Source organism: Vespa velutina, chromosome 13, assembly GCF_912470025.1.
Source record: "Vespa velutina chromosome 13, iVesVel2.1, whole genome shotgun sequence".
In the NCBI taxonomy this organism is placed as follows: domain Eukaryota; kingdom Metazoa; phylum Arthropoda; class Insecta; order Hymenoptera; family Vespidae; genus Vespa; species Vespa velutina.
In genome coordinates, this window is record NC_062200.1 from 104,516 (window position 1) to 127,840 (window position 23,325).

Below are 23,325 nucleotides of genomic sequence, written 5' to 3' on the forward strand. Positions count from 1 at the left end.
TTCTTCTTGGCCCAAACCGAGCCTTTTTGTCTTTCTCCCTCTCCCTTCTGTCTCTCGAGATTCGTACTTGTTCAAATAAACTCGTCGACCCCACAGTGATGGTTTATGTTCTCGCGTGTACCCTCCTCCGCTCGCTCGCGGCATCAACTTGCCTCTCGTGACGCAAGGAAACGCGATGCTGCCGAGTCTAACCGACTATCCACCTCGGCAGAAAGAAAAGAGAGGATTGGAGAGGAAGGAGAGGAGATGAGAGAGGGCTCTTTACATATTTGTCATTTGTCACGGTGCGTGGCGTGATGTTTACAAACTGAAGTAAGAGAGAGAGAGAGAGAGAGAGAGAGAGAGAGAGAGAGAGGGCCGTTCATTTTTTAAGTAAAAAACTTCTCGTTAGCAGAACGTTTATTCTTCGAACCGAAAAGACGATTCTCTTTTTCCCACGTATTTTCCATCTTCTTCGTCCGTTTATCTCTTTCGCAAGCGATCTATCAAAAAGATCTCACTCTTTCGAGTCGATTCTTTCAAACTTTGCCACGAAAGTAATTCGTTTTTAATTCAAAAAAAGACAAATTTCTTCGTTGTTTTCGCGTCACAATCGGCGTGATTGATAATCCAAACGTTTATATAGGTTTATGCGCGTGCCGGTGCACGCGTTCTACATAAAGCGGAAGAACAACGGAGAAAAACTTTTTAACGATTCCTCCTCTTACGATTCCCCTTTCAAAGACCGTTTGCAAACGTTCTCTAGAATGAGGAGCAGTTGGAACATTCCAATAGTCAATCCAATAATTCCATTCGAATAACATATTGTAGTTAATGTCGAAATGCACGAGCAATATCGACGTTGATCGACGACATTCCATGAGAATTTTTCAAAGGTATTCTATTCTCTAGAAAAAGACGACCCCTTTTTGCATGGCTTTTCTTATTCGAACAGCCCTTGTTCGATTTTTTACCCTTCTCGAATGGTTTTATTTCATTTTCTAGAGCGGCACCGTTGCACCGACGGAAGGCACGATTAATAAACGCCTGTCGAGGGTATCGTCGATTCATGGAGACACGTCAGAGGCGAAGGCAATGAAGGAGGAAAGGCCAGAGAGAGAGAGAGAGAGAGAGAGAGAGAGAGAGAGAGAGAGAGAAGTAAAGTGCCATCGATGCCCGATGAACGTCGACTAGAATTTTTTCTTTCCGTTTCTCTTGAACGCCGCGAGAGAAATTTTCGGTTATTAAACACTTAAATCTTCCTGCCTGGATAGAAAAGCATTGCTTTTGAGAATGGGGATCGGGGAAAAAGGAAAAATATACAACGGGTCAAGAAACTTCGAAAGAAGAAAATACGAACGTTAAATAAATATTTGCGTTACGTTGCGATCGAGAAAAGTGTCGTGCGATTCGAAGAGGTTCGTCGAACTTTTAAAGAACGTAAAAGAGCGCAGCTAGGTGGAAGGGCTCGAGGGTGAGCTCGGAACGACGAACGCGAAGAAATGGATGACTCATAGGATGAGATAAATCAACTCGAAGAGTCTACCTCTAAAAGAGGTAAAAGTCGAAAGAAAAAAATGTGCCTTGAAAAGTGTAGCGCGGAGTAGCCCGTTGGAACGACATATGAATTTTCCATATAATATAATTTTGCTTCTTTATCATTTAGAAAAGTATGAGGTAGGTGTAACTATTGGAAGAAATGAAACGAAACAAAATGGATCAAAGGAAAGAGGAGGAGAAAAGGAAGACGCGCAGGATGGATGAAAAAGAAGGAGATGATGCACCGCTAGCTGATTTTCTCTCTTTCTCTTTCCCTCTTTATCTCCCACTACTCTTCCTTCGAACTAGGTTTGCTGGCGCCTGAAAGGCAGGCAGCCAGGCGGGCGCCTCTGCTCGAAAGGGTTTCGCATCGACCAGACGAGGACAGCATCTGTCGTCGGTATACGTATTCTTGGTTAGAGCAACCGAGACGCGAGACGATATTGCGGGGAGTGAAAGATATTTGTGTCGTCCTACTTCGACGAGAGCGAGAGCGAGAGCGAGAGAAAGAGCGAGAGAGAGAGAGAGAGAGAGAGAGAGAGAGAGAGAGAGAGAGAGGAAAGCATTTACAAAGAGAAACTAAATGTTGCCGAACAAGAACCGATACCAAATCGCGTTGCAAAGACGATTATCGTTGATTCGCCGATATAAGAATTTTTCCAATGTTTTAATGCTTTTTCTCAGTACCGAGAGGAAGATAAGAATGCCGGGATCTACGTTGAAAATCAAAGTCTCTCTGGACTCACCGAATCGGAATATTCCGCGGGACAAATCGATAGGTCCGCTGTTCGAAGGAAAAGGAGGACACGTAGAATTTAGGTAGGGTGGACTGAGTTGAGAAATATTGCTCCTGAGACTACCCTACCCCACCCCACCCCTTTGGGGAAAAAGAGAGAGAGAGAGAGAGAGAGAGAGAGAGAGAGAGAGAGAAGGGCGAGGCCGTGAATCGTCTTAAGGAGGAAGCCGCACCGTCCCGGTAAAGTTACATTTATTCGGTCCTACGAGCACGACCAAAAGAAAGGTGCTATTTCTCCGAGGGGAAAACTTTCGAACGTAGACAGTAACCGCTTTTTATCCGTAAAAAGGCAGCATTGTTCGTGTCTTCTTGGTGCGTACTTACCTACTCCTTCTTTAACCTTTTCTCCCTCTCCTCCTCCTCCTCCTTCTCCTCCTCCACCTACCCCTCCCCTTCGAGGATATATAAACACTTTTCGACTGGCGGAAGTAAAAAGTTTAGATTTCTAGATACGTATATAGATGTGGATTTATTTCTCTTCCCTTTTCTTCGTAGTTATCAATATTAATAGGAAAAGTGGTTACGACGATGTACGATAAAAAGGAAAACTTTTTAATATTGTTTTGATATCGATAAGGTTTAAAAATAATCTAAAGGAAATATACTCCGGATAAAAGATTTAGTTTCCCTTCAAGTTGGAAAATAATCGGCATTCTACCGTAACGATCGTCTGTTCCCTGTCGAAACCGTTAAAGTAGAAATTCCCTTTCTCGGAGATATAGAGAGTATATCGTCCCCGAGTTTCGAAGGAATTTTTGCCAATTAAAGTTTACATCCTTGAAATTGTAGCGTCTATTAAGCAAGCCTATCCATGCAATTGGATAACTCCGAGGGATCGCGAAACAACGTATTTCGATTATCGTACCTTCTTGCCGTACCTTAAGCAGATGTTTCCTTATCATCGTTGTCCCTCGGTCGAGAAATTCGATCACGATAAAGGACGATAACGCGCTAGAAACGGTAATCGCTTATCGTCCTGCGAAGAATTCTTTTTTATATCGTGTAAAATGATGCATTTGCGTCTGCGTTTACTCAGGGAATCTTGGAACGAGTAATCGTTTTCTATTTAAATATTTTCATGACATCTTTATCGAGCGTTTCTGAAAAAAGGAACCAAGAGATTTTTTTACGATCGTCGGCTCTTCCTCGAAAAATACATTTTATGAAAGAAAAACGAAGAAGGGGATGACGATCGTAAATGACGATTATTAATTAAGAGGGAAGTCGCCTAATAAAAATTCGACGTCCAGTAATGTGGACCTCTTCGTTGTCGGGTGATATTCGATCGATGCAAATCGGACATATGCACGGTACGTAGGCCATGGCATATCCTTGGAAAAAGAGAGACCGACAGCAGATGCAAACGGCATGGAACGTTACACATTTGCAACAAAGAGAGAAGAAGAAGGGTGCATTGTGCCGATCCTAATCGGATTACACAGCCCATTGAAGTCAGAAGTGCGATCTTTTAAAAGGGGCTAACGTAATGCGCTTGTTAAACGTCCAGAAGAGAAGGAAGATCGATATTTTCCGCGATGCGCCGTCCGAGGGGGTTTCAACGATACACGCGAACCCTCCTGCCAAGTTCTCTCTCTCTCTCTCTCTCTCTCTCAATATACGTTTATACATAGATGTGCGCGTGTACATATATCTCCCTTTCAGCCCTCCCAGGTCGCCAGCGAGCGCCAGATAATCCGACAGGAACCTCGTTACCCTCGTCCGACGGCGTATCCTGGAATTACCGGACTTGGCGAATTTGTAGCGCGCGAGTTCGGGGAGAAAGGGATGCTGCGCTATCTTTCCTCGATTTCCAGTAGAAAACAGGGAAACAGGATTTTGACCTTTACCCATATAATCGAGAAAAGATTGTTTTTTCGCAAGAGTATTACCTGTCTCTACCTGTTTCCGTGCCGTTAAAATTTTAACGAGTAGCTTTTCATGCACACATGCGCGCCTTTTATCGAGCGTCTTGTCGATATCGGTGTTTTACGTGCGCACCGATAAAGATGTAACTACGCAAAGAAAGTGCTCTTTCAGTTTTGTGCGATTTGAATAGGAACGGTACAATTGCGATATTTTTCTGTACTTGTCCTCGATAAATTGTCCGGATAAATTTTTTAAACGTTTCTCGTCCATGTGCGTCACACGCAACCGCTTATTTTCTTCTATGACTTATCAACCGTCTTAACCGAACCGAGATATTATTATCGTTGCCGTCGTTGCTTTCCTATTTTTCCTCTTTGCTTCTTTCCTGAACGAATACAATAGAGCAAAGAACGTTAGAACGGGGAAAATGAGGAAGGCAGCGAGCGCGGAAATTGCTATGCAAATTACGAATATGACTGGTGCGTTATGCAAACGGAATTCATTCATTTCTGTCAACATTCTTTTGTGAAGAAAATACACGTATCTTCGCTTAGAGGAAGGGAAGGGGGTAGGCTAGGTACGATCACGTACCGAGTTCATCCGTGCGCTGAATTATCCTGACAAATTGAAAGAAAAAATGTTGGCAAGTAATTAAAGGGGGAAAAAAAAAAGAAAAAAAAAAAAAAAAGAAGAAGAGACACACAAAGTCCCTCCTCCTTGATGTCTCGAAAATAAATGACAAGTTCTGTGCATCGACTCGCGATCATTTATCGTTCCTTACTTGGATGCTTCTCGATCGGTCGCGGATGGAAGAGCACAGCGAGGATCGTTCGGCACTTAAATAAAGGGAAACTTGGTCGTCCGGAACTCCGTGGACGTCTAAATAGATGGGCAATGGGTTCTTGAATTATCGCGCTGGAACGTCGCTTCGACCTAATGCAATTATTGCATTAGCAGAGTGTATTGCCTCCACTTACGTATTAAATTCAAATTCTTCCACGGGATACTTGTCTATTGTATGTACAAGCGTGGCACAAAAACGGGTCGGATTAGCTCCCGTGATGTTCCATGTTCCGAAAGGACAGAGCGATTTAATGGATTTTAATCCGCGTAAGTGCTAAATTTAGGAATAGAAAAGATTTCCCCGTCGTCATCTTTTTTTATATCTTTCGTCACGATCTCTTTTGGTCGCGGCTTCCAAACATTGAATACTCTATCCCTCTTCCAGCCCCCCCCCCTCTCTCTCTCTCTCTCTCTCTATCTATCTATCTCTCTGTGCGTATATCGTCGCACAACCCCAATTTATAAATATGCAAAGGGTAATAAAGAATATCATAAATTCACGGTACGTATCAATGTACGTTCTAATTCGAGCTCTAACGCGTATAAACGAGCTTTTATAAATACATAACGATTCGATTCTGGTTTCGAAACGCGTTAAAGTACGCAAGTGTCGTTGTAGAGAGAAAATAAGAGAGAGAGACAGAGTATAGATTTATTAGAATAATAATATATACGTAAATTATAACATTGAAATAATAAATTCGTTTTGCTTATAGGAAAAGTTATAGAAAAGAGAGAAAGCAAGAAAAAAAAGAAAACTAGAACGAGTAAAGTCGAGCAAACATTTTTATCGTCGCCGTCGTCGCCGTCGACGAATAGATCGATGGTTGCAAAAGTACCTAGGTAATACGCAAAGGTTAGATTTTCGAGGCGAGAACAGGCACAAAACTCGGCGCGAAAATCGTTTCTGATCCCTTTTACGAGCGAGCAGAGACACGAATTTTGTTCTCTGCTTGCCGACAAAAAGGTCGGACGAGGCGCTTTTCCATGGCGTTTTGTCGGACTCCGGGTCTCCTGGCAACGAACACCCCGTCGGCTGGACGATCTCCAAGGACGACGATCCGTGTTAACGTCGCGAAATCGTGTCGCCGTTTTCCTCCCGTCTCCCACCATCCACCATCCACCATCATACTCGAGTCTTCTGCCTTCCACGCTCTACGAGTTGCCTTTTCTATGCTTGCTTACGAGATTCAAACAAAATCGATAACTCCCGCCTACGTTCTTAGCTATTCTGACCACGCCAACGAAGAATTTCTACTTTGAAAAAGAAAAGACAAACGCATACTCTTGTTTTCATCATTTTTATATACTCCATCTACCTCAAAAGTTATGTCACCATCCTATATTGTGTAAATTTTTCTCTATCTCACTCTTATCTTTCTTTGCTGTTTTCCTATCTTTATCTGAGAGTGCCGGGAGAGAGAGATTCTAATTGCGAGAATATGATCTCGTTTGCCGTGTGTAAATACAGTTTCCGTGATACGCATATGCAGTCGTTTGTAACATTAATTGCATACTGTGCAAATGTTTAACCAATAAATTAGTCGACATTACGTTAGTCTCATAGAATATAGTATCGTATATCGTATCCGAAGGTATTATGTTTCTGCTTTTGGCAAATATTCTCTTCATCTAAGTCAAAAATGAACGATCCGATCTTGAAAACGATTAATTCTTTCTACGATGCACTCGATAGCTCTCAATTATATTAATTTGATATATAATAATGATTATATAGAATTTATGAATTTCTAAGCATATGCGTGTGTGTATGAGCGCGCATACATATTTGTTCATGAAGCCCACAGGCTAGTTATAACATTATATTTGTCCAAGATCGATGCGTTTAATTCAATCTGTTCTAATGTTTCGTGATACGTGCCAATATGGTTACGCATTGTTTGGCTTTAGGAAGTGCCTGAGAGGGAGAGAGAGAGAGAGAGAGAGAGAGAGGGAGGGAGGGAGAGAAGGCTCGCAGAGCGAAATTATATAGTGCGTTCAACCTGCGGAAGGGTAAACTTGACAGATGCAACGATATCGATTAGAAATACTCCGTCTACCATGACAAATTAGATACCAAAGGGTAACGACGAGTTTTACGGTAGAAAATCGCTCGTATTTTTCCTCGAATATATGACATAACGAATTAACGCTGAAATTCGATAATTTATTTATCAATAATGTAGTTTGGATCGATACGCGTGTGACATAAATGGATATAAACGGATGATAAACGATCCCTCTATCGGTTCGATGTTTCTGTAACGGTACAGATACGTGTACAGGGATACTATTGGATTATATAGGTATAATTATGCGCTCGTGCTCTTTAGATATTTAGACCAACTATCTAGAGTTGGCGGCAGAAGATCTCTCTCATCGAGAAACAAGATTCTCAATGATCGAACTAGCACGGAATTCTAACAAAGGAATATCTCGCGATGTAACTCGATAGTACGGAATAAATGTTACAACGTGGCGGAATCGTCGTTGTCGATTTACATTCATAGAAGGTAGTATCAGAATTATCGAACAGCGTCCTCCTCTCGACGACGTGCTTGGTTGGACGCGAATGGATGGTGCCTGTTCGAATGATCGTTTTCGAAAGCGTTTATCGTTTCTATGCTATTGTCACCATCTTTCTCTCTCTCTCTCTCTCTCTCTCTCTCTCTCTGTCTCGCTCTCTCTCTCTCGCTCTCCCTCTTCTCCTCGCTCTAGACGGTGAGAGCTAGTGAGTCGAGAACGATAGTAATTCGAGGTGTAAAGCTACGTGCCAATCACCTGCAAAATTCTAAACTGCGAGATTCTCGTGTGTTTTTTTTTTTTTTTTTTCTTTCAAATCTGTTATTAAACATTTTCGAAAATTTACCACTTAATCGCAATAAGTTTTCAAGAGGAAACGATGAAAGTGACAGGTGCAAAGAAGAATGAAGAAATACCTATTATACCAAAGTACCTATATAAGCTTATATAATTGTAGTCTCGGAAATTCTCTTTCGTCTCGCAAAGGAGAAAAGACAAGGTGGCTGTCTTCCTTTCCTCGATAGGTGGAAAACGAAAGTAGAAGCTAATTAAGTGCACTTCATTTTAGTAATCGCATTACCTAACGTCTAGGCGAGCGTTAAAGCGCGTCGCTACCTTTACAGATACCGTGTAATTTCTGTCTTTTAATTCCCTTTCTCGCGGAAAGCTCCATGTTTCTTTTCTTCGATAAATCGATGTTAGACAGCGCGAACGATTGAAATGCATCTTGCTGAACTAGTTCCAAAATGATAGTCGAGAGAACGTTCAGGAATACGTATGCGAAGGGATTCTTCGTTCGTGTGTCTGTAAACTTCTTGGAAAAGATATGACGTTCGTTCTTAAACGAGGCCATGTATCGATCTCTCGACGCATCTTTCTGTCCCTTTCTTCCGGTCTCGTCTCTCTCTCTCTCTCTCTCTCTCTCTCTCTCTCTCTCTCTTGACGCATCAGAGAGGATCGCGATACGAAGTCGGATTCTGGGCTTGCGTGCATTTTTCCAACCTAATTTACAGTCTGTCAAATCTACGTGCCACCCCATCGCTCAGGCACTCATATCGCGGAAAATATGCATAATTCATGGAGTACGTCGTGTGTATATATATATAATATTCCGACGAGAGACCGAGGAACGAGAGAGAGAGAGAGAGAGAGAGAGAGAGAGAGAGAGAGAGAGAGAGAGAGACGAGACCGATCAACCACTTGAAAATTCGTTCCTCGTCGAGATTATATGCACCGATGTGAAACGTCATGAAAAAGTGATACTGGGAAAAGCAATGGGTGAAGAGATAAAAAAAAAGAGAGAGATGAAAAGAAGGAGAAAGAAAAACGAGAGTCGTTTATTCGATAACGCTCGACTGAAACCTCTCATCGACGTCAATTAAAAAATACTAAAATGCTCGTTCATTCAACGATATATGTATGTACGATTAAGACGACGACAATGTCGACAAAGGGAATAAATACAACATGGAATATTGAATCGCCATTCCTCCGTGAAACAAATTCATAATAAAGCAACGAGTCTCTCTCCGTTCATCGGTGCTCCACTGGTTGGAAGAAAAAAGGAAAAAAAAAAAAAAAAAAAAAAAAAGAAAAAAGAAAAAACTTGTTGCAACGCGTGCATGATCGTGAAAGGAAAGCAAAAACGTCGGTTGCAATTTTATCGAAACAAGCTGCACTTGTCTCTATTTTATGTGCGCGTGCACGAAACCAGGTATGCAATAACGGATGAATGCTACAACGCAGCGTAGCGTATAACCGAGCTTATTTATTTTTCAAAGCTTTTTAGTACGCGTCAGGTACGCGAGCCGACAGGTAGAAAGAGAGGTTGATCTCGATATGAAATAAAGGAGATGCTCGCTCGCCGACGACGACGACGACGACGACGACGACGACGACGACGACGACGATCGCCTTTAAGCGAAAATCCATAAGAAAATGTGCGCATTAAAAGAAGAAAAGGAGGAGGAGGAGGAGGAGGAGGAAGAATATCTGGACGAGAATTGTACACGTTCTTATAGACGTTATTCGTTGCCTTCTAGTCTATCGACACCCTCTCCTTGTTCGTAAACAACGTGTCATCGATGTAACCTCTTCGTCGGTCAACGTTGTTATCGTCGACGCCCTTTCCACCTCTATATTCTGAAACTTAATCACTCGTGTGCCTGCATCGGAGTACTGTAAAATAAACGAACAAACTTATCTGTTTTCCATCCGAGATGATCGCGAAAACACGTTGCTTATGCGCTTGAAATGGCTTGAAGATTCGAATAAATAATCTGACGTATGCGTATATACAGAGAGTTATTCGAAAGATAAATAATTTTCTAGTATAATAGAAAACTGAAATATATAGAAAAGCATTCATATAAAAGATTAATCCAATGGGATCAAAACAATAGATATTTTTTCATAATTCCAACGTAATCCAAGATATTAAAGAGAATGCATGTCGAATTTTAGGGTCGATTCTCACGAAAAAGGAATTAATGGAAGCATACCCGCCGTCGTCGTTTGTCATGCGTCAAAATTTAAAAGCGTAGAGGAAAGTACGCTGGGCTCGAATCTGATGTAAATTCTCTCAGAATTCGAGACTATGGCGAGAGATTGTGTATCGTTAGGATTTTCATTTGTAGCAGCCGATAGATCTAGACGCCGATAGATTCTAACGACTTAACATTTTTAACATTTTCCTATCCGATTCTCGTTACAGAACGCTAAATAATCCACCATCGACTTTCTCCCCGTCTGAAAATCTCTCTCTCCCTCCCCCGTCTCTCTCTCTCTCTCTCTTCTCTCCCGACGACCGCAAAGGTGGAATAAAATTCATCGACTCCCAAGAGTCTCGGAGTACATCAAAGCCAATGAGAGGGACGATGCGCTTAGCTGTACGCGACGTTGAGAGAAAGAGGAGGAGGTAGAGGGTTGTCCGACTAAATGTAGCGTATAATTTAGACAGCAGCTGCGCCATGCGACAAATATAATTCGACGCATCAATCTGCGGCTTCGGGGGCTTTCGATGAAGGGGGTAAAAAGAGAGGACAAAGTGTTAGGAGAGCCGACCCTGAAAGCGAGTATATGTGAACGTGCACGCGCGTGTCCGATGGGACGAGCAACATCCATGTACGATTCTTTTTCTCGAGCGAGATATTTACGAAAAAAACATAATCATTTATAAATACGTATAATGTTAGTCGTTAATAAATATCGCGTCAAAGCAATTATCGAAAAAGTATCGAGCAAACGTCAGCGAAACAGCGATAATAGATCGATATCTCGCGATTCCTTTCCACGAAGAGAAATTCGATCGGCGCGGTTGATCGCCCTAATAATTTTCGCCCCGTTGAAAAGACTGTGTTGAAAAAAGAAAAACTCCTCTTATATCGGGAACGTGACCGGCTTCGGCTTTCGAAGCCTAAACATCATCTAGAGAGAGCCTTTGATACGGCCCCGTAACAAAAACGATGACGCCATCAGTCTCGAAACGCATTACTTCACGTCGTTACTCCATTCGAGAGGGAGACTCAAAGCTCTGTTAAACCATCGAATAGCCATTTCAATAGTGTACACATAGGCCTACTTAGTCTTATCCATGGACGAAACGATCGAGCCATCATTACTTTCTACATTCTCTCTCTCTCTCTCTCTCTCTCTCTCTCTCTCTCTCTCTGCGTCGGTCATTATTAAATCGAACAAGCCGTAGAATCTACGTATTTACATGTGTATATATATATCTTGCAAGGAAGAAATATTTTATCGAATTTCTATCTACAAATATCGAATCATGCGTCATTTATATCATCAAAGTAATGCATCATGATTCGATAATAGTCGAATGTATTATCGAGAAGAAGAAGAAGAAGAAGAAGAAGAAACTAAAACGATATATATGTATTTACATAACGAAGGAATACATTGTATGTACATAGACGGTGGAAATGAAAAAGAGACCACGACATATATTTTTGGATGCGACGACTAACCTATATAAATTGTAGAACTGGATCGACGTACTGACCTATGTAATTTCTTAGAAAATATCCGATTTCGATGCGGAAGAGAGGACGAAAAAGAACTGTCGCTTTTTTCCACACGGACAATGCAGACGTGTAGACGAACGTCGAGCTCGGCGACGACAATACGCTCGTAATAAGTAGTTTTTTATACACACACTCGCTTATATATATATATATATATATAACCACGTACATAGGCGAACAAATTCTTGGAAAAGCCCAACCTTCCGATCATATAAAATAACAGGTTATGTAGCTTCTTATACAATTATCGAGGAAATATTTAAGAAAGAAATTTACTTACCTGATATATCGTTGATCCTTTGGATTATGAACATCCTCCTGACCAAGGAACACGAAGAAATGATACACCAACAGCTACTTTGGCGCTCTGCTGTTCCATTTCGTGAAATTTTGGGAAATCTCTGAAAAGCGTAAGATCTTGCATTAGTATTAGGATAAGATTAAAAGAGTGCGTGCGTGCGTGCGCGTAGGAAATATATGCGCGTGTGTGTACAGGAGAGTATATATGAAACTCGAATTCGATACAAGAGACATCGCATCTATTGTTATAAAATTATTGATCGTAAAAAGCGAGAAAAGTATCGATATCGTGAAAATAAGAGGAAAAAATCCGAGAGAAGTTATGACGTAATAGACCCCACTCGGAGATTATATCTTCGCAGATATCTTTCGAACGCGTTAATCCCCCGACTCGCGATCACGGCCTGTTAAGTATCGCACGTTCGGCTATCGATTGATATATCGAAAGAGGGTATATGTTAGAAAATAATGTCGTAATTACCTGCAACTATGAGGAGCGATAAAATACCCTGTACATCTGTCAGGACGCGAAGTGGACCCCGTAGTTCGGATAATGGCGTCACTGTGGGTACACAGCGAGTCAATACAAATATTAATTTCTTTGATTAAAAATAATAAAAAATATATAATATGAATACCTAGGTGTATGATATGCACGAAGAATGTAATTAATTTCGATTTTAAATGTAAACAACAATTTTCTAATCAAATAATTAAAGTTTTTAAATAAACAGGCATGTAAAATAGACGCGTACATGTATCGCGCGTACCTTCCCTATAGTTTTTATATTAAACGCGAATTAATGGATAAAGGAAATATAATAAAAGAATTATAATTAATCTCTATTCGTCATATGTCTCTCTCTGAGAGAAGAAGTACGCGTTAAGGATAAATAGATTCGATGGGGACGAGGAAACGAATCGATAACAAATGCCGTTCATCCGTTTAATTCCTTTTTTAGGAGATTTTCCAAGTTCTCCTGTGAGATATCATAAACGAGAGGACATCCTTTTTGGCGTCGAAAGAAGGAAAACGTGAGTAGTACGAAATGAAGGGCCATCGTGGGCCTGTTTTCTAGATAGGGAAGAAGTCGCCCTCGAGGGACGCATCCATGCGAATAGGTTTCTCGTCCTCGATGACTGTTACTACGCGTTGGCACAAGCTAACCTTGCTCATAGGAGCAAACTTGCACCCACCCTTCGCATACCTTTTCACTTCTCTCATATATATTCCATTCATAGTTGCACGCACCCCATAAGAGGAAAATAATCATCTTCATCCGTTATATGACTTTTCCGTTACGCAATCGTTTTCTTATTTGCAAGAATGATGAGCCAGCTTTATATTCTCTCTCTCTCTCTCTCTCTCTCTTAGAAAATGGTACGTTCTATTGTGGGTGTAAAAAATGTATAGCATAATTTCAATAGGAACTCTCTTGCGTTATTTAATGGGCACATTATGTGCATACGTGGGTACGTTAATATTTGCGTTCGTACAGGCGATCGATTAAACAGTTCAGTTTCTACCATTGAATGAACGAACGGTCAAACGGAGCGCTGGCTTTGGAAAGTTTTCCCTTCGGGCAAAAGGTATCCGACGATTTCGATAATTTTTTCATTGCCAGTCAAGTAGCCGTTCGTTAAAGAGGAGAGGGCTTGATTCTTCTTTGTCCTCGGTCCTCGATTTCGAAAGTCGAAATAGAAAAAGAAAAGAGGGACCGAAAGATAATTGAAAGTACTGAATTTCATTAAAAATGCCTTCGTTTGCTTCATTAAAAACTCTCTGCGAGGAGAATACTCGATATTTTATCGGCGAATATTATACGATTATAGTTTCATGAGTAAGGGAGTAACGCGATTCCTACAAACGCATCTCCGTACGATCCATGTTGCACGCGGAAAAAAGGAAGAGATCGAGTAATTCTCGTCCCGTTGCGATTAATTCGACGATTAAATTATTATGCGTTGTTTTTGTCTCTCTAAATTGTACCTCTGCCTACCTCTAACTCCAAAGTTGGGTACGACAATTAACCGACAATTACTTACCTTGCTTCTTTCCAACGTATGCATATTCACGAATGATTTATATCTTTCGTTAAGTACCTTCTCTTATAAACGATCGGGCCAGACCCGATATTTATTTCTCCCTTTAGATCTTCATTAATTATAAGACAGAGCACAAAAGGTATAGGTATAACGGTCATAGGTATAACGGTCTAGACGGTTAAATGTGAAAGTGAGCGCGTCAGAGAAAGAGAAAGTGGAGGGACGATGCAGTCGACAACGATTATTACATGGTTAATGAGAGTACGTTAATTGGCTGTGGGCAACCACGGCCAACGTTCGACCAACGTTCAACAGCCCTTGGCGTACGTCGGGTATTTATCGGGATTCTCCGCGCGATCGTAACACAACCTGTACGTAGAGAGAGAGACCTGTACATACCTAAATGTGCGTTAGACGCCACATAGGCGAGGTAATAGCTGGAAAAATACGAAGGACGTATCTAGGACGCGTTCGGGAAGCCGAGTGAATTGCCTTGCAAATTGTATCGTCGGCTTTATCGATGCGATCGATCAAATCGAGATTAGGATAAATCTTTCCAACGATCCTTCCCTTTTTCTCAAATAGAAACGATGAATGTTCGATTTACGCGCGAGTTCTCTATAAGCATTATTCGAACGAAAGTTACGTGCTTCGAGCTATCCGAGTTGAAACGGGAGGTTAATTTACACGATGAGAAAGTCGACTAAATCAAAATCGCGTTCCGCTCGACACCCGATGTGATTCCATTAAAATCTGTCGTACACGTTTGTAAGGCGATAATAGACTTTTCGCATGATCCACGATTAATCGGATTAATGAGGAAACGGTAATTGGCTGCGGCTAGTTCGTACTGGAGGCTGTGCTCGCCACATTTCCAGCCCTCTCGAGGGCACCCCTTTATAAGCTCCGTACGCGCGTGCGCACATCTCTATGTGTATCAATCTCTATCAGTAAATATATATACTTGTAGTGTCTCTTATGACGTGTCTGTGTGCGTGCGTGCGTGCGTGCGTGCGTGCGTGCGTGCGTGCGTGCGGGAACTCGGACGATCGGATATTAATCCCCATTGCGGAACGTCAATAATCGCAAGACCGTAAGTACAATGATCTCTTCGGATCACTCTCATGGACGGCACGCAAAATGGTATGCAATATCGGCAAGGAAACAAAATCGTAGGTTGACACTGAGTACGGATGCAAAAGCTTCATACAGCATAGAATTGATTCGTAACATTAGCCCGATTTCTTCATGAAGATATAAAAGGGGGTTGGCTCGACGTTAAGACGATAATAGAATTTTCATGTAATCCTTAGTAATTCCCACCGCGGTCTCTCAGAAACCCACGATCCCCAAGGGGCGGGGGCTTCCTTCTCCCCACCCCACCCCCATGAATTTCTATATGTATACGTGTGCCTATCCTATGCTCCGAGTTCTTCCACTCGTTGCTTTTAAATCCCCTCGAGGGTTAATTGGCCGATGTTTTGACGCGCGTTTCAACCGCGAAGGGTTTTTCGGAGAGCCACAACGTTTCACAAACGTTTTATTTCACTTCCACAGTGAAAATTCACGACGTTAACTTTTCAATTTCATTCGATTTGGGCATTCATTCACGTTCGATACCTATTTGATTTTTTCTTTGGCGACGACTCTACGATGATATGCGAAAGAATAAAAGGAGAAAATGTTTTAGGTAAAAAGATTAAAAGATTCTCTTGAATCTTAACGTCGTTCGGAGTCACCCTTTCCTGTATATTATAAAGCTTTCGGAAAGGAAGGAAAAAGGAAGAAAAGTCCGTGCTTAAGAATCTTACGAACTTTCTTCTCCGACGAATTCCTTCCGGTCGGGTGATGGCAAGGAGACGCTTATTTATCGTGGCATCTTGTCCAAGAGGAAAAAGGAAATAAACGCGAAAGAGAAAAGAAAAGATATTACATCTTTCGTATAGTAAGATTCTTCTCTCAGACTTTTTCCTCGTCATAGTGAAAAACCGATTGTCCTATCTCTCTCTCTCTCCCTCTCTCCCTCTCTCCCTCTCTCCCTCTCCCCCGCCCCCCTCCCCCCAATACTCTCCCTTTCGACAATCGCTTCGCACGTGCTCGCAGCTGAGACTACCACGAGTTTCACGAGTAAGGAAAAGGCGACGAGAACTCGACTCGTGCCATTCTTATAATGTTTTTCCAGAATGGATGGGCTTTCCAGCGAGCGCGGTGGCGTTGGTAGCGCCGGTTCCATGGGGTTTCGTCGTCATGGCAACTCCGTAGCGCCATTAACCGGCTACAGGGATTCTCCCGACGAGGGTTTCCACTGGAATACGGTCGTTTTCTCTCTCCCTCTCTCTCTCTCTCTCTCTCTCTCTCTCTCGTTGCCTACCGAGCAACGTAGGGTTCGAATCCTGTAGAAATTTCGCGGAGGAAGGCTAGGGAAAGCCCATAAAAATAAATAACTCGCGAGGCTACGAGTATAAAGGTGATACGCGAGCAGATCCCTTTTTCTTATTCCCGTCGTGACGACCGACCGACCGATCGACCGACCGACTGTTGCGTTGTTTCCTGAGTCGCGAAGAGAGAAAAAGAAAGATGGCGAAGAAATACGATCTAGCATAAAAGGTATAAGAGTTTAGCGAGGCTGGGTAATTCTATATATATATATATACATAAAATGAATGTTACACGAAGCTAGCGTGGATTACACGAGCTTAGGTAAGCAATGGCATTCCCAACGTGCGGCAACTGTGGGCACGATAACCTTCCCTTTGAAAACGTGAGCTGTAAAAATGAGCATAGCAACGTGTTAAGCCGCGGCATTGTCTCATCGGAAAACCAACAAGTACGGAGAAAGTTATTTTTGTTACGCCCAGCCGTTTAATATCATTTTCAGAAAGCTGACTGAACAGTGGGACTCGTAGAGGATAATGGAAGAGCCAATGGAACGATTAGAAAAGTTTCCTTTTCTTTGGCGAACGGAACATAGACGAGGAGCGAACTTGATAAATTCGATCTTCCGTTAATAGGACTCTTTCGAATGCCAACGATTATCCGATCGGTTGTCCGCTTTTATCTCCAAGATAATCTAACCGCCCGTAAATCGTCTCTCTTAATGGCCAGTAGGAGGCCAACGATACCCTAAGATACAAATTATATAGCATTTCGAGCAGACTTGTCATCGACACGTCTATCCATATAACCATCTGTCTGTCTGTCTGTCAGTCTATCTCTATTCATTTCTCTCCCTCCCTTTCTCGTATGTAATACATATGACTCGACTTATGGCGCATTTCGATTCGCGTGCAAACTTAACGTAGCGGAACCCTGTACTCTTCCGTTACTCCGTACGTCTTCTAGCGAAAGAACAGACAGGATAGAAAATTTATTTCGTTCCTTCCGAATGGTTTAGAAGATAGAAATCGAGGGATGCATTCTACGAGAAACGAGTTTTCGAAATGTCTTTGCTCGATACAAAGATGGATATACATATATAAATTACGCGGAAGCACGCGTTATTCATCGCGTTTCTCTCTATTTCTTTCGATCAGACTCGTCGCCTTCTTTGTTCTCTCCCTTCTTCCCCGCCCCCCCCCCTTCCCTCCTCCCCGCAGATTCTCAGACGAAAATTTTCTATCGTAATTATCGTTTCTCGTATTATGGATAAAACGTTGTGCGATCGAGTTCATTTAAATACAGAAAAATATCAGTTTTTCAATAGCCGTAGGACTTTGATTGGGCTCCCATTATATGCTATACCTTCTCTTCTCTTCTCTTTTTGCGATTCATTACATAATTTGAATTCCGATTTAGTCGCTCGAAATGTACCTATTTTCATTATACCCGAATCAAATAATATAATTAGGATTCGTCCTATTATCGAGCTCAACGCGTACTTTCGAAAGGTGTGCTCGAGTTTCTTTCGTGATTTCATCGAAACAAACGACACAATCTTAACTCGAGATCATATTTAATAGCATTACAAATTACACGGCCAGGTATCGAAAGTCATTGTCAAAGTTGCATCGGTTCGTTACTCTCCAATTATTTCGCTGATACCTATATGCGATGGTTTGAACGTTGTACGAATTAGGTCGTTACGAAAATCTGTTTCCAGGAATGGTATAATTAAGGAGAAAGAGACTGGCGTCTGTCGTTGATGTAAATTTCGCCGAGACGAACACCTGTTTGATCGAGGAACGAAACGCGGAAGCCAAGGTAAACGCAAGAGCATTCGATCGTCTCCTTGCTCGATAAGGTGTACAAAGTTAGCGTAGGATCAGCTGGCTTAACCTTCCATTAGCGGGGTTGAACTCGACGATCCGAGCACGCTAAATCTGGGATTAAGCGGAACTACCCCTCTATGCTTCCAGAATCACGTATACGTGGATTTGTATGTGAGTACAGAGAGAGAGAGAGAGAGAGAGAGAGAGAGATGGAAGGACATATTCGACTTTGCGTGTCCCCAATTTGAAACGTCTCAGTTACGAGATCTCGAGCTTTACGAACTCTGCAGTGAGCGTTTTAAAGTTTAGCCAAAGAGCCGAGTCTTTACGCTTTCTGTCTCTCCTTCTTTGCACTTATTGACTTTCCTTTTATCCGAAAGTAGTAAAGCTCGTTTCTCACGAGTTCTTCCTCGTATTTCCACGTAGTTAACAAGCTAGAGTCATTTCTTGATCGAGGTAATACTCCAAAATTCAACATTACCGTTGATCCAATTATTATTAATACAAACGTGGATTTCACGATACAATTTACGAGGGCGAAAAAGGAAGGTACATAGTACTTGATTAAAATGAAATTACTTTGGAAGCCTCGGTCGGTAGGGCAAAAGAATCGATCGAAGGCCTAGCTAGAGCACAATTACCTAATTATGCGTTCCTTCTCCTCTTCTTCTTCCGTTCGCGCCTCCTCCAAGCAAGTTGATCCAATTATCGTTTTACGAAGGCCCACTCTCCCTCCTTCTGGAACGGAGGAAAACGACTCTTCCAACCGTGACGTTTCTCGTCTCTTTGCGTCCTTTCATTTTCCCTCCTGTTCCCTTGGTAAAAAAAAAAAAAAAAAGAAAAAAAAAAGAAAAAAAAACAAAGCTACCCGTTAAAACGAGGACGAGGTATTTGCTTGAATCGCAAGGTAATTCGTCCAGAAAGAGGCTGCTCGCGACCTGGAAGAGTCGACGAGAAAGACAAACGAGTGGTTTGACAAAAGTGTCATCGATGCGTGCACGTTTCCACGCTTTTGTTTCTAACGGGAAAACTTGAAAGATCGAATCGCTATTCGATTTACCGATCGATTCGACTCGAGTTATAGATCATAGAGCGTGTCGGATTGTTTTGCGCCTACTTCGTGCAACAGGGTATAATCACGATCCTCGAGGAATCTCAAGGATCGAACCCACCTCGCATTTGCCCTTTGACGGAATTCAAGGGATTCCGGAGCAACAATGCCACCCGTTGTTCCTCGACGAGGACAACTCGAGGAGAGAATTTGGATTCTTCGTCGTCGTGACTAAAGGATATCGAATTTGTATACTTACACACTTTCGAGACTCCGGCTTAATCGACGATACTCGTACATGTTAGAATATTAGAAAAAGGTCGCGAGAAGAGAAGCATCGAGAGAGGAGAGAGTATATTTAGCGCTACGGTATATCATGAAGTGGGAACGTACATGAAATTAAACTTTCTCGGGAGATGCCAGCGAGAATGTTTCGTGGTCGATTTTATTACTGTCTCTGGGAAAGTTTACGAGCGACCCTTGATCCTAAAACTCGACGAATTACACGATATGGCCGAGTTCGACTCGCGCGTTTGCCGCAATAACACTCGGAAAGTGGAAAGAGAGGAAAATTGAGAGAGAAAGAATGAAAGAGGGAGACTCGATCGATCCTCTTGGGTTCCTTTGGACGCGTATCAACAAAACCCTCAAGAGTTGAAAAAGCTCTTCTTTCTTCCTTCATTGAAAGGTAGAGTCGATGAGTTCATGTTTTTTCTTTTAATTTAGACGATTATGTCAGGGGTGAAAACGGACCGTCGACTTAATTGTAAAGATATTCGTAAAGGGGAGAGGGAAAGATCGATGGATAAATCAATAGAAATTGGTAGATATCGCGAAGAGAAATCAGGGACGAATTAGGGTTGGCCTACGTGAATTGATTTCGAAGGAACGTGAAGCTCGAACGCCCCGTCTGATCGATCCATCGTCTTGCCAAATTTCGACCGACGAAAAGCAGAGATATACGTACTCTGGATGCAACGATCTAATTACGCCCTGAAATATCCGATGCTAGACACGTATCTCATAAGGGGTTCCACTCTCTTGTTGATTACGCACCGCGCATCCAACTTTCTATCAGGTTTCTCCGATACCTTATCGAGATGAGAAAGAGAGAGAGAGAGAGAGAGAGAGACAGGCGCGCGGCGCCCCGTCAGTACTCCTCGTGTCGGAGACTTATCCGAGATATTTCCAAAGGGAAAGGTCAAACGACGTCTCCTGTATGTTTCAAAACGGTCGCTCGAGCGGAGATGACGATTTTCTCCCTAGCGAATTCGTACTACTTTGAGATACTTTGAATGATACAACAAAGTTTGATAGAATTTTTCTTTTAAGAAAGGCATCCCGAGCGAATGCCGTCAGAAATAAATACAATCTATATATGTATGTATGTATGTATGTACGTATATATGTATTTGTAACGCACGCGCGTGCGGTCAGCATCGCCGAGGGTTTAACTCGCGCGCGACAAGATGAAAAGAAGCTTTAGCTCGGCTTCACGGTCCGTATTGATCTCTTTTCGAGGACTGCGTGTCGGGCTGATATATATATATATATATATATCTTCTCTTCCCATATATTTTTTTCGAAAACCAGGCTGATCGCGAGTAACGGATCATCAGCGTTTCAATTAACTGAACGGCTTTAAAATCGATGCGAAATCTATTTAAAATTCGTACCGTGCGTCGCGTCGGTTATTCCTCGATGACCGTGCTCCATTTATTCGTGGTTCATCGAAAACTCGTTAAAACAACGTAAATCGTTCGGAATCGAAATGAACTCGCCAACGTAAATTATTAAATTTTCTCTCTCCATTTTTTCATCATATTTCAAGGAATAAAAAGCATCGGTAGGATCGACGAAAAAGTCCGGCTCTCTTTTCTTTTGTACGCGTTAAGAAGTGAAACAAATTGAAAGGCACGTCGAGAAGAAAATCCGATCTATCTTTGCGCGGGTAGGTAAGCGGAAGAAGAGAAGAAACGCGGTACGGCCTAATCTTCAAACGAACCAAGTCCCTCTCTCTCTCTCTCTCTCTCTCTCGACCCTTCGGTCAAATTCAATCGCTTGTTCATTGCGTTCGCAAGCTCGTACGAGCAACGTCCAATTCTCACTGCCGAGAGTTCGACTTTCCTCGAGGGAGACGAGGCCTTTCTTCTTGCAAAAAAAAAAAAAAAAAAAAAGAAGAAAAAGAAAAGATACGAGGCATCACGGGAAATGTCGTTTCTCGCGAAAACCTTTAATAACGGGAAGGGACGATGTATTTTCTTTGATTTTGCGCCCTTCTCTAAGCCATTTGCATGTGCCAGGTGAATAAGCTCCAAATATATCTTATGGTTATTGTCAGCACGTTTTAGCGATAATCGCGTTTAAAAGAAAAAACTTTCAATTGGAAACGCTAGTCGAAGCCATCGATTTCAAGCACGGCTCGTTGTTTTTTCAAGCGAGACCTATATATCATTGTTAGCGCGATGCAATAGCTATGTTAGAGATATAAGTTACAGTACTATGACATTCGTTGTGCGAGAAATAAATTTGATGAGCGTCGAACATGAATAAGAACCCATCGAGAGGAAGGAGGATATTTATGGTGGCTCAAGTTAGCAGCATGACGAGACAGCATGTATACGTGGTCACACGGTATTACTCTAACGCGAATAGTGGTCACATATTTTGGTGACAAGCGGCGCAATGCCATTTATTACGTTGCGTGCGATCACATCATCGTCCCCGATACAGAGGAGACAATAAAGAACCTTCAATGTTCGCGGGGCCGATACGTTGAGTCGACCTAGTCGGAGGCAGGCAGGCAGCCAGGAAGGAAGGAAGGAAGGAAGGAAGGAAGGAAGGAAGGAAGGAAAAATCTTAGTAGTTCTCCATGAAAGCGGAAAAGCTTACGTCGGAGCATAACTCAGAGAGAGGATTAGGACGTCGAATAAAATTGAAGAGAAGATCTTTTACTGGAACGTCCGAGGATAAATTTTATCGTTAAAGAAAAGGCGGTAGATGAATTGCCAAGTGCCGAGAAATGATAATTTTGGAATATTATGCGATATTTTTCCACCACACGGTCTATGACGATTTTTAAGTTTCGCAATGATTTTTGCTAAGGCGCGACATGCAAACGTTCGAAAACAAAAGAAAGATCCCCTCGAGATAGATTGTCTTTTCCTCTGTGCAAGAATAGCTTCGAAATTTCTTGAACGGATAGAATAGAGAAAAACGGAAAAAGAAAAAGATAAAATCCGAAGAAAATAGGGAGTAGCAGCCAAGAGGCATCCTCGAAAGAAGAGAGGAAACCCTTCTGATAGGCGAGATCGAAGGAAGCGCGTTCGTGCAGCATCCTCCTCCGTAATCTGTATCCGCGTCCTTCTCCTTCTCTCGCAGCTTTCGTATCCCGGACTCTCCTCGTCTTTCCAAAATCGATTTTGGTCGGTGCGGGGCCGCGCCCAGCTCTGACGTACCGAGTTCGACTACGAAGAGGGAAAAGACGGAGGGTGAAGATCGAGAAGGAGGGAGAGAGAGAGAGAGAGAGAGAGAGAGAGAGAGAACTCGAGTTAGCCTCATTTAACCGAGAAGGTTCCTTCACCATCTACCTACGATACTCCCTCTTCCCTTGCCCATTTCATATTTCTAGCCACGCGAGCACAGAACCGAGCTAATTCCTATCTCTTAAACGTTTTACATCTGAGAAATTTTTCATCCCCACATCTATGCATTCTATATCTTCTTATCAAATATCGTTTAATAAAAATTGGAAAAAATTGGGAAAATAAAAAGATTCGAGAGACGATCACATTTTTGACACGATCCAGTTAGAAACTAGTTCTCTTTCTCTCGAGTACCGGAAGGAAGATAAGGCGTTCTTGGAAATGCAACGACATCACGCGTGAAATCGTGCATTTTCCTCCTTTCGTATTGAATCGCGGAATCGCGAAATCGCCAAGGTGAACGAGAGATCCGCTTCCGATTCGAAACTCTCTTTTTTCCAACCTTCTCTGCGTAGAATCCTTTCTATCTTCCTAATGGAACGGACGGACCAATCCGATATCGAGCAGATCGAAATGCTTAAACTTTAAACGGGGCTTTCTATTCTTTGTGGAATAGAAACGGAACGTTTTAAAATGCAATAACGATATT

The 23,325-nt window shown here is 42.2% G+C and overlaps 1 protein-coding gene across 1 annotated transcript in view; it reads right to left on the reverse strand.

The window, feature by feature from the left end:
• Positions 1 to 11,915, reverse strand: part of LOC124953802 (fasciclin-2) — a 67,893-nt gene extending 55,978 nt beyond the window's left edge. Inside the window, exon 1 of the mRNA XM_047505732.1 lies at positions 11,867 to 11,915. Coding sequence (XP_047361688.1) covers positions 11,867 to 11,900 — 34 coding nt within the window. The 5' untranslated portion in view covers positions 11,901 to 11,915. The remainder of the gene's footprint in view (positions 1 to 11,866) is intronic.
• Between the last annotated feature and the right edge of the window lie 11,410 nt (positions 11,916 to 23,325).